We start from the raw sequence: 18,807 nt of genomic DNA on the forward strand, positions 1-18,807 counted from the left end.
CTACTTAATTCATTAATCCAATCCACTTTATTTATAGAGCACATTTAAAAACAACAAAGTTTACAAAAGTGCTGTACAAGTCCCACAATATAAGATAAAAAAAAAAAAAAAACTAAGCTTCAAATTAAAATCGAAGCTCGGCCCCGAAGCTTCGATTGCCAAAAAAAAGCTTTGAAGGTCAGCCCTAATAGATACACACACTGTAGCTACATACATACACTGTATAGATACACACACTGTATAGATAGTCACACACTGTATAGATACACACACACATATATACTGTATAGATACATACACTCACACACTGTATACACACACACACCTCACCTCTATGTCAGTCTGAAAGTTGAACAAGGCCACATCGTTCAAAAGAAGCAAGCTTCTTTGTCCCCTGATAACGTAAACAGACTGGTATGCCTCAGTAACTGGCTGAGTGTAAAGAAGGACTAAGCCAAATTGTCTCTATGGAGTGAAACATTTTCAACGTTCTGAACTCTTTGCAGTATCTTTGCCTGTTATTTTTTGCATTGACTCATGCACCTTTTTGAAAATCATCTAACACATTTTTGTTGTTAATATAATTTATATTACTTGTAGTTCATACAAGACATTATCGTCCTCTAAGCCAATCTGCACTTTAAAATAGGCCTGGGTTGTTTTTATTTCTTTATTTCAGTGATTCTTGCACATTTGTATTTGACAGGAGATAAACTATTAAAATATCAAAGAAAGCTATTAAAAAAGTATTTGAATCTAAATATACTTTCTTTGTGTTGATTCTACATTAATTCCATGATTTTACTCAAGTAAATATCTGTTACAAGCTTCGGTCGATTTTTAATCTAGATTAACTACAGAAAATTGTGAGATTAAATTGTTAATTTTTGTAATCTATTGACAGCACTACCAATAATACACAAGACCCTCTTCTTGGGACCAAGTAAGGTTGTGTCGATATTCCAATGTACAGTTTTGCTTGTACAGTTGTACAGTTTACCCCACCCTGCCTACCCAATGTATCATACAGCACAAGTACAGTACAACCAGAATGCAAATGTAACAAGTCAAGTTCAAGTTGTTTTATTTAGCTATTACATTACAGTGAAATGCTTGGCTCTTTCACTGCCCAGCCCAGTCCAGCCCAGATAGACCAGCCCAACTTTCCCTGCCCAACCCAGTCCAGCCCAGCATCTTTTACTGCCCAGTTGAGCCCAACCCAGTCCAGCCCAGCATCTTTCACTGCCCAGTTGAGCCCAACCCAGTCCAGCCCAGCATCTTTCACTGCCCAGTTCAGCCCAACCCAGTCCAGCCCAGCATCTTTCACTGCCCAGTTGAGCCCAACCCAGCCCAGCATTTTTCACTGCCCAGTTCAGCCCAACCCAGTCCAGAATAGTTCCCCCTTTCATGTTAATATGGTATATCCTAATATTTTTAAGAGTAGAGACGGTGTGATTAATATATGTTTTATGCTAATATTGTGAAGAGTAGAGACACTTAATGTTTTATGGTAATAAATATTTTAAAGAGTAGAGACACGGTGTGATTATTACTATGATTGAAAATCAATTTAGACGAAGACATACAAAGAAGTAATTATCACAATTAGCGATTTATTTATGGCTGGTAAAAAATCTGTTTGGCTGGTAAAAAAAAATCATATACTCGCCAGTTGGCTGGTAAGCCAAAAAGTTAGTTTCCTCCCCTGGCTACATGGGTAGTCTATTGCTCCGATGATGTTGGGTAACCTGGTGTAAAATCCTCTCTTGGCCTCGGCCTGATGTTATTATTGATATGGGTATTGTATGTAGTTGGGGGTTGGGGAAATTATGACATCCAACACTGCGTTTTGTTCCATGCTCCAATTTGGGTCCCAAATTGCAGTACAAATATAGGAGAATGTGTCTCGGGTAGAGGACTCTACTTAATATTATGTTCTCTCCGCAAATAGACTGCCCCATCTCTGAAAACAGCTCCCCGCGGAGCGCACCCCGTGAGAAGTATTCCTATAACGCTATAAACTAGGGATGTCCCAATCGCCTTTTTTTGCTTCCGATCCGATCCCGATCATGTGATTTTAAATATCTATCGATCCGATCGTTTCCGATCCGATCTTTCACATTAGTAATCAATTTTGACGCATTTTTGTCAGAAACTGGCAGAGCGAGACAAGCCCATCTGTTGCCTATAGTCCGGGGCGCGAGCGCGGAGGCTTTTGTTATTACATTCACCCTGAGAAATGTGCTTCTGCTTCATATGAGAAATATTAAAAGTTTCAATATATGTTTGCACATTAGTATACATTCAGTGTTCGACTTACGTAATGGTCCATTCTGGTCTGAAACGCCGACGATAATCCTCAGTCACGTTATCCTCCAGGTGAAAAGTTAGTCTGAAAACTTCGCCTCCAGCCTGTCCTCCTTGCAAACATTGCAACTGGCTTGACTTTCTATTTTAAAATGCTTAGTTCCAAACCTCTGACATTAAGTCTAGCTGCTCAAGTCAGTGGATATTAACCGTGTTTCGGGAGCGACGTGTTGTACTGTTGTTGTGATGTGGAGCGTGTAGCGTGTAGCCGGTCTAAATTAAAGGGTATGTGTTTGTTGCAACGGTGTAAATTAAAGGGGAATGTGTTTGTTGTGGACAATTATTCTGCTCTGTGTGACAATAAATACATTAATGATGATATATTATATGTAATTTAAAACCAAAACTAAGGCCTCCGTATGAGTTTAAGACATGGACATGGTCATGTTTGTTGAATACATTTTTTCTTTTTTTGACTGCCGATTTTTATTATTATTTTTTCCCGATCCCCGATCCTCTGAAAAGCACGTGATCGACGCCGATCCCGATCACGTGATCGGATCGGGACATCCCTACTATAAACCATGTTGCATTAATTCGGAAAGACCTATTCCAAATGCTATAGGGTTTGACAATAATTACACTAATGTCGCTATTTTACAATTAACTATAATTAATTACGGGTCATGCAGAAGACATCGGTGTTGAAACTAATGCATTAAAGCTTATTTCCGTCTTGTAGTTTTCCTATTCTACCGCTTGGTGACAGGTACGCACGGTCTGAGCCAAGCACACGTTCATGTTGATAAATCCCACACTTTGCTTAGAAATGATCATACGCACGGTTTACGCACATATCTGTGCGTACGCAGCATTGATAAATGAGGGCCCTGGCCTACAACACACTCACCTATTAACAGTGTTTATACTGCTATAGACGTGGCCAACAACACACACATTAACACATTGAGTGCCAGCAGGGGGCGCAGGATTTACCGCTTGAATGCCAGCCTTTTGGGACTGATTTTCCGATATTTCATGATTTTCGCGGAGCTATTTCTATATTCTATATTATGGCTATGTGTCTAATACGCCCGTCGTTTATCAATGACTTGCTTGCAGTCAACATGTACGAAACGGATTGTTTCTTCATTAGGTACATTTCAGTTTTATACCATTTTGAAAAACGGACGTTTTTGGACATTTCTAGGGGGAAAAAAAGATTCCGCAGGAATCACCCTTTAGTGTAATACACACAACACGTTGTCATTTTCCGGCTGATTTATAAATAGTTTTCAAATAAACGCTAGATTATCGATAGTATATGTGTACTTATGCACGCTAGAGAAGCGGGTGAAAAATCGATTATCTATGACCTGGTCAGCGCTAACGTCATATATACACATACACGCTGCGTCGCATAGGGGACACGTTGTGAAATATGTGAAAAAAAAACATCCGATTACCCCATGACTGGTAAAATAGATTCCTTACCTCACATCAGATGTTCTGCAAAAAGATTATTCCAATTCCTGATCGCCATTCCAAATATCGATCGCGTTTATTGATCCAACGTTATGTACTCGAAACACATTCCACGCTGCTCTGAGGGTCCCCAATGAATGCAGTAGTCTCGGGTTACATTGCCTGAGAAGTCAAATGTGGAATCCGGGTTTTTTTTCCCCCCATGCATTTCCATTGAGTCCAATCCAATGGGTGCAATACCATCCAGGAGACGATAGGGGGCGGTATTTGCCCTTTGAGGTCAGAGCCAGTCCCAATGATAACGTGAGGCTGGATGATGAAAAATTAATGGATATCGCTAATAAAAGCAATACTCAATGTGTTAACAGTGGTTAAGTAAGTATGTTGTTATACAGGTAGGTTGCTGATGCAATCCCCGGTGCCAATAATAGCCCTTTTACACCGGCCAGGCTCCGTGCTGGAGCCGGTTCCCGAACGTAATCTTGCACCGGCCAGCGCGTTCAGACCGGGATTAATTGGTTCAGAATGTGACAAATCTGTACTCAGCTGGCACCGAATTTTTTTTGGTTTTTCCTCGCGAACCGTGACATCATCAGTGGGCGTGTCATATTCTAGGCTGTGAAGACGAGTAAACGGGGGGAAAGTAGCGAGTCAGCGTGCGAGTGCACACACAAAAGAATACACGCATACACACACTGTATACGTTTGAAATGAATCGTTCCAGGAGGCGGCTGGGTGGCGTAGCGGAGATTGCGCTCGTCACCAATGCAAGAGACTCCGGTATCGAATCCCAGCCTCAGCATTGCCTTCGACTTGGGCCGGCCGTCGTACTGGCTCATTTGGCAGAGTCAGCGGGTGGAAAGTCGATGGGTGGGGATTGGACGTTGTGGACGGCGACTCCTACAGGTCGGTTGGGTGACGCCTGAACAGCAGAGATAGGATGTATCGGGGGCAGCGTGAGCCTCCCACACGTTACTCCTCGCCACTGAGAGTCTGCGCGGTCTGGTGAAAAGATGCGACAGGCTGCCTCCTCGTGTACTGGAGGGGACACGTGATGCAATCCTCACTACAACCGACCAGTGGGGGGCATAGTCTAGCAACGTTCAAGACAGGGGAGGGGAGAATTGGCAACACGAAATTGGGATGGGAGAAAAATTGAAAAGGAGGAGAAAAAGTAGATTAAAAAAATGAATCGTTCCAGCAAAGTAGGCTTCTATTATTCGAATGACTTGTTTTAATGGGTATCATAGTAGTAAGTCCTACTGTAGAACATGACATATTAGCATGACATCTGATCTATTAATGCCAATACTGGACGACAACCGCAATTGGCACTTGAAAAGTGTAAATGATGGATTAGTCAGTAGCAATTCCTGATGGCCTGTTTAGCTCAACTGCTTAGTTCGCTGCCTGTGGAGCATATGGTGCCAGGTTAAAAAAAAAATAAAAAATTATTTTGTAACGTTAATTCATTTATCCACTCTGGTTGATAAGATATTCCTTTATTGATCCCCTTGGGAAAATTCAGGCATCATAGCAGCATGGGGGATGGGGGGGGGGGTACAGGTAGTAAAAACTACACAAGCAGTGTAAACAAATAAATCAATATAATTTACTATCTAACTAACTGAAATATACAGTATTCACAGTAACACAGTATTCACATAAGGTGCAGTATACATAAGGTAGTGTTATTGTCCTTTTTGGCACACCAGAGTGGATAAATTAATTAACGTAAAAAATTTAATAAAAATAAAAAGTAACCAAGATTTGAACCTGGCACCATATGCTCCACAGGCAGCGCACTAACCAGTTGAGCTAAACGGCCGTCATAAATTGCTACCGACTAATCCATCATTTACACTTTTGTGCCAAGTGCCAATTGCGGTTGTCGTCCAGTAACCCATTAACCCTTTCACTGCCACACTACAGAAGGTTAACCCTTTACTAGAGTTGTTCCAATACCGATACCAGTATCGGAAATGCCGCCGATACTGCCTAAAATGCTGGTATCGGTATCGGCCGATACACGTGAATTGTAGCCTCCGATCCCATGATGTAATTTATCTCCTGCCGAGTCCTGCGGAGAGTGAGGATTATAAAATGAACATGTTTTAAAGTGTGATGCTGTGTCATTTTAACAGCAGATACACTTTCTTAAATTCCATTGTCCCCGACAGTGCGGTGTGACGGGGAGCTCGGACGGGGTGTGTTTTGCTGGTGTTATGATAGCATTAGCTGGAAAGATAGCTAGTTGGAACAACATCCGCTTTAACGTTACATCAAATCAGATGATCGCCTGTCCTTTCTCCAGGACCTAACACTGTCCGTGACCGTCTATCAACAATAATGCACCCACGGTGAATTGTATTTAAGTTAAGTAGCTACTGACTAGCGTTAGCTGACTAACGTTATCAAATGTCAATGCGGGAAGACGAGCTAGGTCAGTTAGCTTAGCTTGATAACGTTACTGTGTCTAAAGTTGGTGCTATTCATAATCCAGCAATAATGGCTGCAGACCTGCAAGCAAAGTACAGCAAGTGCCAAAGGATAAGAGTCTGAGGCGGAGTTTCAAAAGAGAATGTTGAATATTTATTTTGCATCGAAAATCACAACATGAACGTTCTATCTGCCACTAGCTTACAGACTGAATAGGGTATATCTGCAGAGCCACTGGGTAGCGAGTGCAACACCGTTTAATGTCCGTGTGGATCATTGGAGTAGGGTATATCTGCAGTGCTGCAGCCCATACTCATTGATTAATGATACTAATACAAATCTATACAATCACCTGTTGAATAAATACCATTACTTTCTAGTTATTACTAAAAAACAGTATAACAGTATCTGTTAAAGAAAAAAAGAAAAAAAAAAAAAAAAAAAATATAATTTATATAATATCCTTTTTTTATGTATGCACTGGTATCGGATAAATATCGGTATCGGCCGATACCCAAAGCTTAGGTATCGGATCGGAAAGGGAAAAATGGTATCGGAACATCTCTACCCTTTACTATCACACTATCGATGGTTCTGTAGTGCGGCAGTGAAAGGGTTAACCTGCTGTTGTGTGGCAGTGAAAGGGTTAACATTCGGTGTGTTGTCGCAGTGAAAGGGTTAAAACAAGTCATTTGAATAATAGAAGCCTACTTTGCTGGAACGATTCATTTCAAATGTATACAGTGGGCGTGTGTGCGCTCGGCGTTGAGGCTCGCTAAGCCTTTCTCCACGCATTATTTTGACCTCTGCCTGAGTAACGCCCCCGTTGATGACGGAGACAGTGGAATGTTGGTTCTGCTTAAATGGGTGTAAACGCGGGCTGGTTCGCCAGAGAGTACACCAAGGTTCAGAACGGAGCTGGAGCTTTAACCGGAGCCCGGTCGGTCTAAAAGGGCTATAAGTGCGGCTAAGCAAGGGCACCACCAATCCCTGTCTGTAACACAGTATATTACCGTAATTCCTCTAATAGTAACCCCGGCTTGTATTTGTTTCAACTGTAGCGGGTACCAGGCTTGTATTAGGAGGAGGCCTGTATAAGAGGGAGGCCTATATTTCAAATTTTCAAACGGATCATAATGAATAAATCAACATTTTGTGTCAGTTTGAACCCAGTAAAATGTACTGGGTTCATTTATTGAAACCAAGTACTGTATGAAATAGTAAACAGTGCAATTACAGGTGGTCACTGGTCATTTCAACGTTTTCAAAGTGAAATCAAGTAACTAGCTCAGTATGCAGCTCAGTATATTAGTAACCCGGCTTGTATTAGGAGGCCGGCTTATAATTGCTTAGCTCAAGAGCGCACCCGGCCATTAATAGAGACCCGGCTTGTATTTGAGACCCGGTTACTATTAGAGGAATTATGGTAACTATACTCAGTATATTGTCATGTCTATGTACACAGTATAGTCAACACCTCACCACACCTACTCAGTCAGTATATTATCATGTCTATATACAAATACCTCACCTGACCACACACCTACACAGTCAGTATATTATCATGTCGATATACAACACCTCACCTACTCAGTCAGTATATGATCACTACACGACCAAGGTACCCATGTACATGTCAAAATATTTCCCAAAGGTCAGTGAATACCACGATCACAACACCAGAGGGAGCTACACAAATCATGTTAAACCCAGATTCGGCTCAAACAAGGGACTAAACACGTTTCGCAATTATGCCACATCAATGTGGAACGCCCTACCCAAAGCTGTAAAGGAATGTGAATCACTACCCACCTTCAAAAACGGGAGACTGCAATTCGAAACTGGCCCCTACAAATGTCCTAACCCAGTTGTACAGTAAATTACCAAGTATGGCTTTGTCAGTATTCCAATGTACAGTCCCCCCCCCCCCCCCCCCCCCACCTCCAATGTACAGCCACCCACCCACCCACCCAACCCACCTACCCAACCGCCTCCAATGTACAGTTTCTACGTCAAATGTATATACACTCTTTTTCTGGACACTTTTTGTATCACAAACAGTACTGTATTTGCAAATCTGGTATGTCATAAATGTATAGATGTAGCAGTACTGTCTATCTGTATGTTGTGTATGTCATATGTTATGATGAATTGAAAATGGGGGACCCTGATGTAAACAAGACGAAAGTATTTCTCTGGTCTGCATCCCCTTAACAATTGTATGTATTGAGCTGTACTGTACCCATTCTGCAATCTGTTGAAAAACTTTTCAATCAATCAATCATGTCCAGTGGTGCAGTGGTGGTGCCACGCGGTACCACACCGTCCCAGCACTTTTCTGAGCAGAAGTACGCGCACGGATGCGTTCACAACTTTCACTCGACTCGTCGTCCGTGCGCCAAGTACCCGGTACTCAGCTATCACCTAGTCTTTGCATAACAATAGCAATAGCATAACAAAGAACGAGAAGTGCAAAACCAAAATACAAGCCCTGTACCAATTGGTGGGGGTTTGCTTGAGCTGTGGAGCTCTCACTATGTGAAAATGGTCCCGACTGGAAGGATGAGACATTTCAAGTTGTGCTTCAGAAGGAAACTGTCCTTCTTGTAAACTTACATTGTTAATTTAGTTTGTATTTACTTTTCTAGTTTAAGTTCATTCAATTAAATAAATTGTAACTACAATATTGTATCTACAATTACATTTAAAACATTGTTTGTTTTTCAACCATATCTGTTGACAATATCATTTCTTTATATATTGAAGGCTACATCCTGCTACCTTTTTCAGCTTCTCTATTTCAAGGCAATATTTACAAAAACTAAACTAAAACTAGTAATTTCCTATACAAACATGTTTCCTACTATTTATGCATAATAATCATCTGTTCTGTGCGCACGCGAGGGAACATGTATGCGCATGCGCGTGGCGTCATTTAAACAGCGTACAGGCACTTCTGATATTACGACTGCACCCCTGATCATGTCTATATACAACACCTCACCTACTCAGTCAGTATATTATCATGTCTATATACAACACATCACCTACTCAGTCAGTATATTATCATGTCTATATACAACACCTCACCTCACCTACTCAGTCAGTATATGATCATGTCTATATACAACACCTCACCTACTCACAGTCAGTATACGATCAAGTATATACAACACCCCACCTCACCTACTCAGTCAATATATGATCATATCTATATACAACACCCCACCTACTCAGTCAATATATGATCATATACAACACCCCACCTACTCAGTCAATATATGATCATATCTATATACAACACCTCACCTACTCAGTCAGTATATTATCATGTCTATATACAACACCTCACCTACTCAGTCAGTATATTATCATGTCTATATACAACACCTCACCTACTCAGTCAGTATATTATCATGTCTATATACAACACCTCACCTCACCTACTCAGTCAGTGTATTAGCATGTCTATACAACACCTCACCCCACCTACTCAGTCAGTATATTATCATATATACCAGTGGTTCTCAAACTTTTTACACCAAGTACCACCTGAGAACGTAGCTGGCTCTCCATGTACCACCATATGACCGGCGTTAAAATACAGTCTATTCAGCTATGCACAGTTCACGCAGGAGGCAAATGTATTCCTAATACCATTATTTATTGTTAACTTTTGTCAGACACAGCCACAATGTACAAAGGGATAGCACTAGAACTAGCAAACGCTTCCACACAACTCATACAATGCAAGGGGCATTTCAGAGGAGTCACTCCAAGCTGCACTTGAATGCACAGACTGGAGTGTATTCCGTGATAACACAGCCAATATTAACGAATACACCGAAACGGTGATTGACTATGTCTGTACTCTGGTAGAAGAAACAATCCCCTCCACCAAAATTAAAATCTACCCAAATCAAAAGCCCTGGGTAGACAAATCCGTCCGTGAGGCTCTGAAAGTGCGCACATCAGCATACAACACCGGGCTGGTGACAGGCAACATGGAAGAACACAAGATGGCAAGATACAACGTCAGGAGAGCAGTAATAGAGGCAAAACGGCGTTACAGGGATAAAGTTGAACTTCAGTTTGAACAGGCTGACTCTAGAGGCATGTGGCAGGGCCTCAGAACAATGACAGACTACAAAGGCACCCCCCTCAAACTGAACAGTGACATCTCCTTAGCAAATGATCTCAATTCCTTCTATGCGAGGTTTGAGGCTGTGAATAACAACACCAGCCTACAAACCACGGCAATGGGGGGGGGGGGGGGGGGTCTGCTGATGGAGACTCAGTGTTCAGGGTAACAGAGCATGAGGTGAGACGGATCTTTAAAAAAGTGAATATCAGGAAGGCAGCAGGACCGGACGGCATCCCCGGCCGCGTCCTAAAAGTCTGTGCCGACCAACTGGCCCCGGTATTCACTGACATCTTCAACCTGTCCTTGGAACAGGCTGTCATCCCCACCTGTCTGAAGAAGTCCACCATCATCCCTGTACCCAAAAAATCTACGCCCGCTTGCCTCAACGACTACCGCCCTGTAGCCCTCACCTCCATAGCCATGAAGTGCTTTGAGAAGGTAGTGAAGGGCTACATCTGTTCCTCCCTCCCCATCAACCTGGACCCTCTGCAATTTGCATATCGCCCCAACAGGTCCACGGAGGACGCCATAGCACATGTGCTGCACACAGCAGCATCACACCTGGACAAGAGGCAGGGGAACTATGTGAGAATGCTGTTCATCGACTACAGCTCAGCATTCAATACCATAGTCCCCTCCAAACTCATAGCCAAGCTCAGGGACCTGGGCTTGAACTATGACCTCTGCCAGTGGGTCTTGGACTTACTGACGGGCAGACCCCAGGTGGTAAGAGCCGGCAACTGCACCTCCTCATCCATCACGCTCAACATAGGGGCCCCCCAGGGCTGTGTTCCGAGCCCCCTCCTCTACTCCCTGTACACACATGACTGCGTAGCACAGCGGAACAACAACACCATCATCAAATTTGCTGATGACACAGTAGTGGTGGGCCTGATCTCTGCCAACGACGAAAGGGCCTACCTGGAAGAGGTAGAGAACCTGTCACAGTGGTGTCAGGAGAACTGCCTCTCCCTGAACGTCAGCAAAACAAAAGAGATGATTGTGGACTTCAGGAGGTCGGGGGTCAAGGACTACAGCCCCCTCAGCATCGACGGGGCACCGGTTGAGAGAGTGAACAGTTTCAAGTACCTCGGAGCCCACATATCCGAGGACTTGACATGGACCACACACATTGACAGTGTTGTGAAGAAGGCACGACAACGCCTCTACTTCCTCAGGCGCCTAAGGAAGTTCCAAGTCAGTCAGAAGATCCTTAGGAACTTCTACTCATGTACAATAGAGAGCATCCTGACCGGCAACATCACCTCCTGGTTTGGGAATAGCACTGCACAAGACCGTAGCAGACTACAAAGAGTGACACGTTCAGCCGAACGCACAATTGGAGGGGGGCTTCCCACCCTCCAGAACATTTACAACAAGCGGTGCAAGGGGAAGGCTAAGAGAATTATTAAGGACTCGAGCCACCCGAACAACTGCCTCTTTGAACTGCTGCGGTCAGGCAAGCGATACCGGAGTCTTAAGGCGAGCACAGAAAGACTCAGAAGAAGCTTCTATCCCCAGGCCATCAGGCTGCTAAACGAACAATAATCGCTAAACAAACAATAATCACTATGCAACAACCATCAAATGCACACAGCAGAGCACACACACCCACACACTCACTCAAACAAACAACACACTGCAGCACCCACTCTCCACACTTTAGATCACACAAACACACTTACACTTTATATTTATTGATAAAGGATTTGCACTACAACTCGTACACCTACTGTGAATTGTACCTAAATTGCACCTCGTCCCATTTCTCCATTTCTGCCTTGCACTATATAGTATTGTATATTGTATGGTAACTACGTCTATTCTGCATCGAACATTGTACATATGTCTAAACTGAACACTGTGACCTCATTTTTTTTACTTCTAATTTTACTATGTTATTTTATTTCATACTTATCTTGTCTTGCACAGTCTCTGGAGCGCAACAGTAAGAAGCATTTTGTATAAAAGTATTCTGTACTTCTGTATGACAACTATTAAAGAAACTTGAACTTGAACTTGAAACTTGAGAACATAATAACTAACATTCTCACATAGCAAGTGAGAAAATTAAGAACAACTGTATTTCAGCAAATGTACTTAATTCTCTCTCTCTCTCTCTCACACAGCAAGCAATTGTCCGTCATTCTCTCTCACACTCACACACACACAATTATTTTGTTACAAAAACTTAATTTCCTGCATTCTGGTGCAGGAATCTTTGAATTTTTACCCTTTAAATGCCAGTGTTTGTGATGGGCATCACAAATTATTGTAAAAAAGAAAAGAAAACACATATTCAATACATTTTTGAATGTTTACCCTTTAAATGCCAGTTTGTGTGATGGCATCACAAATTATTGTTAAAAAAAAACACAAAAAGTAAAATATTTACAATATATCAAATGCAAAGTACATTTTTCTGGGGGGGATTATTACAGGCTAGGCATGTGTCAATGATTAGCAGCAACACATATTTTGATGGATTTTTTGTAATGTCAGATTTAACACCAACTCTTTTCAGAAAAGTGGGAGTATTTCATTTTTTATCTGACATTACAAGAAATCTAAAAATAAATGGTTATGATCAAGGCTGAAGTTGAATTAAAGATTTATGACTGTTTAGACTGCAGACTCTGTCACAGTGATCTCCTGGTTGTTCCCCACTTAGATTATCTAACTATCGCGCTGCCGCAACCAGAAACACTGGCCTGGCCTGCTTCTAAATTCAGTGGCCTGACTGCAAAAAAAAAAAAAAAAAATGTTTAGCTTTTTTGGACATGTTTTCAAGTACCACCAGCAGTACCACCAAGTACCACTAGTGGTACGCGTACCACAGTTTGAGAACCACTGATATATACAACACCTCACCCCACCTACTCAGTCAGTATATGATCATATCTATATACAACACCTCACCTACTCAATCAGTATATTATCATGTCTATATACAACACCTCACCTACTCAGTCAGTATATGATCATGTCTATTATACAACACCTCACCACACCTACTCACGGTCAGAATGTTGTTCCTGTAGCTGTCCTCTACAGGGGCCGGGGGTCGGGGGCCCCCCTCCAGGTCGGTCACCATGTAGTTGATCTGTGTGTGGGCGGGAGGGTCCAGAAGGGCCGGGACCCACTGGACCTTGGATGAGATAAACATGACAACAAAACAAGTTAGACCTATGATATATACCAGCGGCCATCAGGCTCCACAACAGTGGGCAGGGACTGCTGCCAGACATCCAACAACAAGGAACTTAATAAAGGACAATAACTAGGGATGCTCGATATTGGCTTTTTTACCGATACCGATATACCGATATTGTCCAACTCTTAATTTCATCATCATCATCATTTTATTTATCCGTACATGGAATCACCACAGTCCAACAGTACATATTCACATAATTCACAAAAAATACCATGGCCGAAAGGAACAGGAAGAAGAAAAAATCTTATATATACCTGCCCCTACACACGTACAACACACCGATAGACATATTGTGTAAAACCAAACAGAATATACCCATTTTGCAAAAAATAAATAAAAATTTAACATCAACACAACCAAATTAAATCAACATAAATAAACCCATTTTGTCTATCTATCAGTCAAACTACATATTTAGGTTAATTCATTTACACACACACACACCCCCACACACACACACAAGGTTATAGAAATGTAATTTTTTCCTCCTTTTTCTTTTATTTACAAATGAGAGCAGCTCTGAAGGCTCATGGTGTTCCATGGGACGTCCCACTAGAGCGACACCGATTTCACAAATTCTTTTATGACAGGGAGACATCGAGAGGCTTCGTCTCTGACTTTTATCGGCACTTACTTATGTCCTCATATAAGGACCTGCCCCTAGACACGATTTGGAGAAAGGATATCCCTGAGTTGGATATAGATTTTGATTGGGATGCAGTCTGGGAAAATGTTAGGCTATCATCACGCAACCCAGATCACCAACAGATTCATCTAAATTTTGTTCATAGGACTTATTTGACCCCCAGGCGATTGAACCTAATGGGCCTCAGACCTGACTCTCGATGTACCTTGTGTCCAAACGGTGCCATTGGAACATATATGCATATGTACTGGGAATGCCCTCCTGTTGAGGTCTTCTGGGAAAACGTTACCTCTCAGCTATCAGAGATTTTCGCTTTGACCATACCAACCTTGCCTTCTGTATTATTGTTAAATGATGTTTCTCAATTGCCGACGTCGGTACATGTAAAGAGACTCATTTTGGCCGGCCTTACGGCTGCCAAAAAGCTGATTGCTTCACGCTGGATACAACCAGATAAGTTATGTCCGAAGGTATGGATTCTCACCTATCTTGATGCGTTATATCTGGAGATATCCACTGCACGAGTTTTAGGGGTTAACGAAGCCAATATTGCTATCTGGTTGGCAGCGGTTACAAAGCTTAAAGAGCGCATATAACGTTCATTTGCTAGATAATCTATTGTATATAATGTATTTAACCCACGTTGAGGTCCGGGGGTGAGTGGGGGGGGCGGGAGCAGGGCGAGCGAGTGCCATTGTCCACTTGTGTTTTTTATTTTTTATTTATTTTTTGTTATTATTATTGTTATTATTATTTTTTCGCTTCTCTTGTAATTTTAATGATGTATATTTTCGGGACCCCCTTTGGCTGTGGGTCTGGTGGCCGTGGGCTCTGACTGGGGGGGGGCGTGGTTGGGGGGTCTCTGCGGGTTGAAGCATTAAAGTGGCGTGGTGCTTTGGCCCGTGGGGGCGCCGGACTCCGGGTCCTTCGGGGTTGGGGTTCGCAGCTGCCGGGCCTGGGGATGGAGGGGGCTCAGGAAGCCTTATACTTTGTGACAGCTTATTTGAACTAGATATGTAGGCAAATGTATATTCTGTCTAATTTATTGTCTGATCATTTTGGTTAGTTTATGTTTTGGATGTCTTTTACGTATTATTGTTATTATTGTGTTGTGAGTCGTGATGTTTCATGTTTGAAAAATGAAAAAAAAAAAAAAATTTGATCACAAAAAAAAGAAATGTATTTTTTTTTAAACAGATACAGATATTTTCCAATATCACATTTTAATGCCAATATCGGCCGATAATATCGGACATCCCTAACAATAACACTACCTTATGCATACTGTCCCTTATGTGAATACTGTATATTTCAGTTAGTTAGTTAGTTATAGTGATGCACCGATGTGAAAATTGTGGCAGATACCGATATTAATATTGCTGTTCTGGCCGATACTTAATTTTTTTTTATATATATATTTTTTACGTTTGTTACTTATTTTCAGAAATTACTGATATTTTGAAACTATTTAACACATTGAGTGCCACGCCCCTTCCGGGAACTGACCTGGCCTTGCCCTCCATTAAACCCATGTAAACGTAGTTGTAGTTTGTAGAGCTAAACCTATATTTTATAGTATAGCTATGGGTCCAATAACGCCATCGAGTCTCAGTGACTTGCTTCTGGTCAACGTGCAAAAAACAGATTATTTTTTCATCCGTACATTTCCGTTTTACACAGTTTTGAATATGAATATAGTTTGGGTGCTTCTGAGTAATTCCAGGGAAAAGACACGAAAACTGTGTTTTTGTGTAATTCAATAAACACGTTGTCATTTTTCGCCTGATTATCGGATCTTCCCGAAATCAACGCTAGATCATAATTATTATCCTTCCTTGTGCACGCATGACATTTTATTTAGACTAAATTAACCATTCTGTGTCGTCAGTCATTTACCACTGACTTCAAATATCAAAGAGAAAGCACACATATGACAGATTCATGGGATACTGATGACTCCCCATTCAAAGAGATAGTCAGGTTAGTCCCTGTTATCAGAGTGAACTGGCTTTTCTAAACAGACTTTTCTACAGTATACACATCACTCTCTGTCTCTCTAACATATTATAACTGATTTCTGGTCAGTTACAACACAGAGGTTACATGTGGACCGACCCATTTCGTCTTCTATATATCCATCCATCTGGTTTGATGGAGAACAATAACATCATAACATAAAAGCAGTCTCTCACCTCCCTGTCTATCTGTTTTAATGGAGAACGTCATAAAAGCAGTCTCTCACCTCCCTGTCTATCTGTTTTAATGGAGAACATCATAAAAGCAGTCTCTCACCTCCCTGTCTATCTGTTTTAATGGAGAACATTATAAAAGCAGTCTCTCACCTCCCTGTCCATCCGTTTTAATGGAGATCATCATAGCATAATAAAAGCAGTCTCTCACCTCCCTGACCATCTGTTTTAATGGAGAACATCATAGCATAATAAAAGCAGTCTCACCTCCATGATGCCAGGTATAGATTTGAGTGGTGTTCTGGCCCCATGGCGGAACAGGACCTGGACCAGTTTCAGCTTGTAGGGAGAGTCTGGGTTTGTGTTTACAGGGGTGGACCCAGCGCACTCTTGGCCAGGTTCTGTCTTCTTCTGTGACCACAGCATAGAACCAAACGCCATGGACACAGATACTGAACCTAACACACTGGCTTTGGTCCAAAGAGTCCTCATACCTACGCTGTCAACACAGACAGAGTCAGACGATTAAAAACAGCAACTTTGCATCCTGTCATGAGATCAAGGAATTGGTCTAGCAGCAGCTAACCCTTGCATGCTGTGACTTGTGCCTCTGAGCAAGGCATTCAGACCCCAGTCTCACTGCCCTGCCGGCTGCAGCTGCCCCTGTGCGTCCTCCATGAACGGTTTCAACTTGATAAGTTATTAACAAAAACACTGCAAGAGGAAACCAACGAAATTGCACTGAAATGTCTGCAAAGCACTCGGGAAAACCCAACGTTAGTCTAAGAGAATGTCAGAGATGAATGGATGGAGACAGGGAGGCTAACTTTACGAGTCCAGGGCAGCAGGTCAAATAAAGGGGAATACTACCCGTGCACAAACTAACTGAAGTGTCGTGGGCACAGAGAGAATATAAAATAAAACGGGTGGTACTCCCCCTTCAAGTAAATGTCTTCTCCTGTCACGGAGCATAACGTACAACCCGATATTCCTCCCAAACTTCCCCATTTATCATCCTAGCTAAGTTAGCTAACGTTAACTGGTATCATTAACGTCATTATTCCGTGGCATTGTGTTCATGTTAACAAAGCAACGGATTGATACAGCAGCACGTTAACCAATAAACCACACGTTATCTGCAAAGGTAGCGTTGAATAGCTAGCAAAGTAACTTAGCTAACGTTAGCATTAGCTAGCCCTGCAGTGGTCTGTCTCTAGGTGTTCTTGTTTGAGTTCACGATCATCTCATGTCATGTCCAACGTACGTTATTCAACAACAATCCTGGTTATAGCAGCTAACGTTATGTGTAACAACAATAATTACTTTTGGCATACTAGCTAATATACACATGTTAGCCCAAATGTAGTTTACTTACTATTTGAGCAAGAGACCGGGGGAAAGTTATCTTCTTACATGAACGGTGTTGAGACTGACACAACCATAGATATCTATGGACACAACCACCACTGTTCGTCTCTTCTTCTCTGGCACGTAACGTTAATATTAGCTACGACATCGGCTTATCATTTAACGGCATAACGGAAAGTGTAGTGTGCAACATTTCCGGTATTTTCAGTTCACGCCAATAGTATGCAGCTGCAGAGCCGCAGTGCCCAATAGTATCCAGCTGCGGCAATTCAGAACCCAACGTCGCCCAGCGGGCTGAGGCCCCAGCGGGCTGAGGACCCAGCGGGATGAGGACCCTCGCTTCCATTGGCTGATTTGCTGATTGATTTCGCTTCCACCCAATGGCTGAATTGGAGTGTTGCACTGCGGGCATTGGCTGATTTGTGGAGGGGGGCGGCTACGACGCGCTGACGAAGAGCGGGCTTCCTTAAAATAAAGGTTTTGCCATACGCCCCGTTTTTGTATTCATCAATGTATGTATCAATATCTGGAATGAATGAATGAATGAATGAATGAATGAATGAATGAATGAATGAATGAATGAAAACTTTATTAACAGATTGCAGAATGGGTACAGTACGATGCGAATGCACGTTAAAAAAAAAAAAAAAAAAAATTGAAGGGATTCAAACTCGCCAGCAACAAGCCATAGGATCTAGAGCCATGCAGTCTTGCCAATTGAGCTATTTCTGGATACTGAATAAGGGGCGGTTACTGGCATATAGCTCTGCCGCTCCGTGGATCGTAACATATATGACATACATGACATACAGATAGACAGTACTGCTCCATCTATACATTTATGACATACCAGATTTGCAAATACAGTGTATAGATGGAGCAGTACTGTCTATCTGTATGTCATGTATGTCATATATGTTACGATCGCGGCAGAGCTATATGCCAGTAACCGCCCCTAATTCAGTATCCAGAAATAGCTCAATTGGCAAGACTGCATGGCTCTGGATCCTAC

At 42.2% G+C, this 18,807-nt stretch overlaps 1 protein-coding gene across 2 annotated transcripts in view; it reads right to left on the reverse strand.

Annotated features, from left to right (window-relative positions):
- Positions 1 to 18,007, reverse strand: part of acp6 (acid phosphatase 6, lysophosphatidic) — a 111,308-nt gene extending 93,301 nt beyond the window's left edge. The window contains exons 1-3 of one of the 2 annotated variants that reach the window (XM_084320174.1): positions 17,803 to 18,007; positions 16,695 to 16,921; positions 13,395 to 13,523 (exon numbers count right to left, since the gene is read on the reverse strand). In XM_084320174.1, the coding sequence (XP_084176300.1) occupies positions 13,395 to 13,523; positions 16,695 to 16,919 (354 nt within the window). In that variant the 5' untranslated portion in view covers positions 16,920 to 16,921; positions 17,803 to 18,007. Of the gene's footprint in view, positions 1 to 13,394; positions 13,524 to 16,694; positions 16,927 to 17,802 lie in introns of both variants that reach the window. The other variant, XM_084320173.1, reaches the window with a different exon arrangement.
- Between the last annotated feature and the right edge of the window lie 800 nt (positions 18,008 to 18,807).

This window comes from Notolepis coatsorum, assembly GCF_963971535.1.
Source record: "Notolepis coatsorum genome assembly, chromosome: 8".
In the NCBI taxonomy this organism is placed as follows: domain Eukaryota; kingdom Metazoa; phylum Chordata; class Actinopteri; order Aulopiformes; family Paralepididae; genus Notolepis; species Notolepis coatsorum.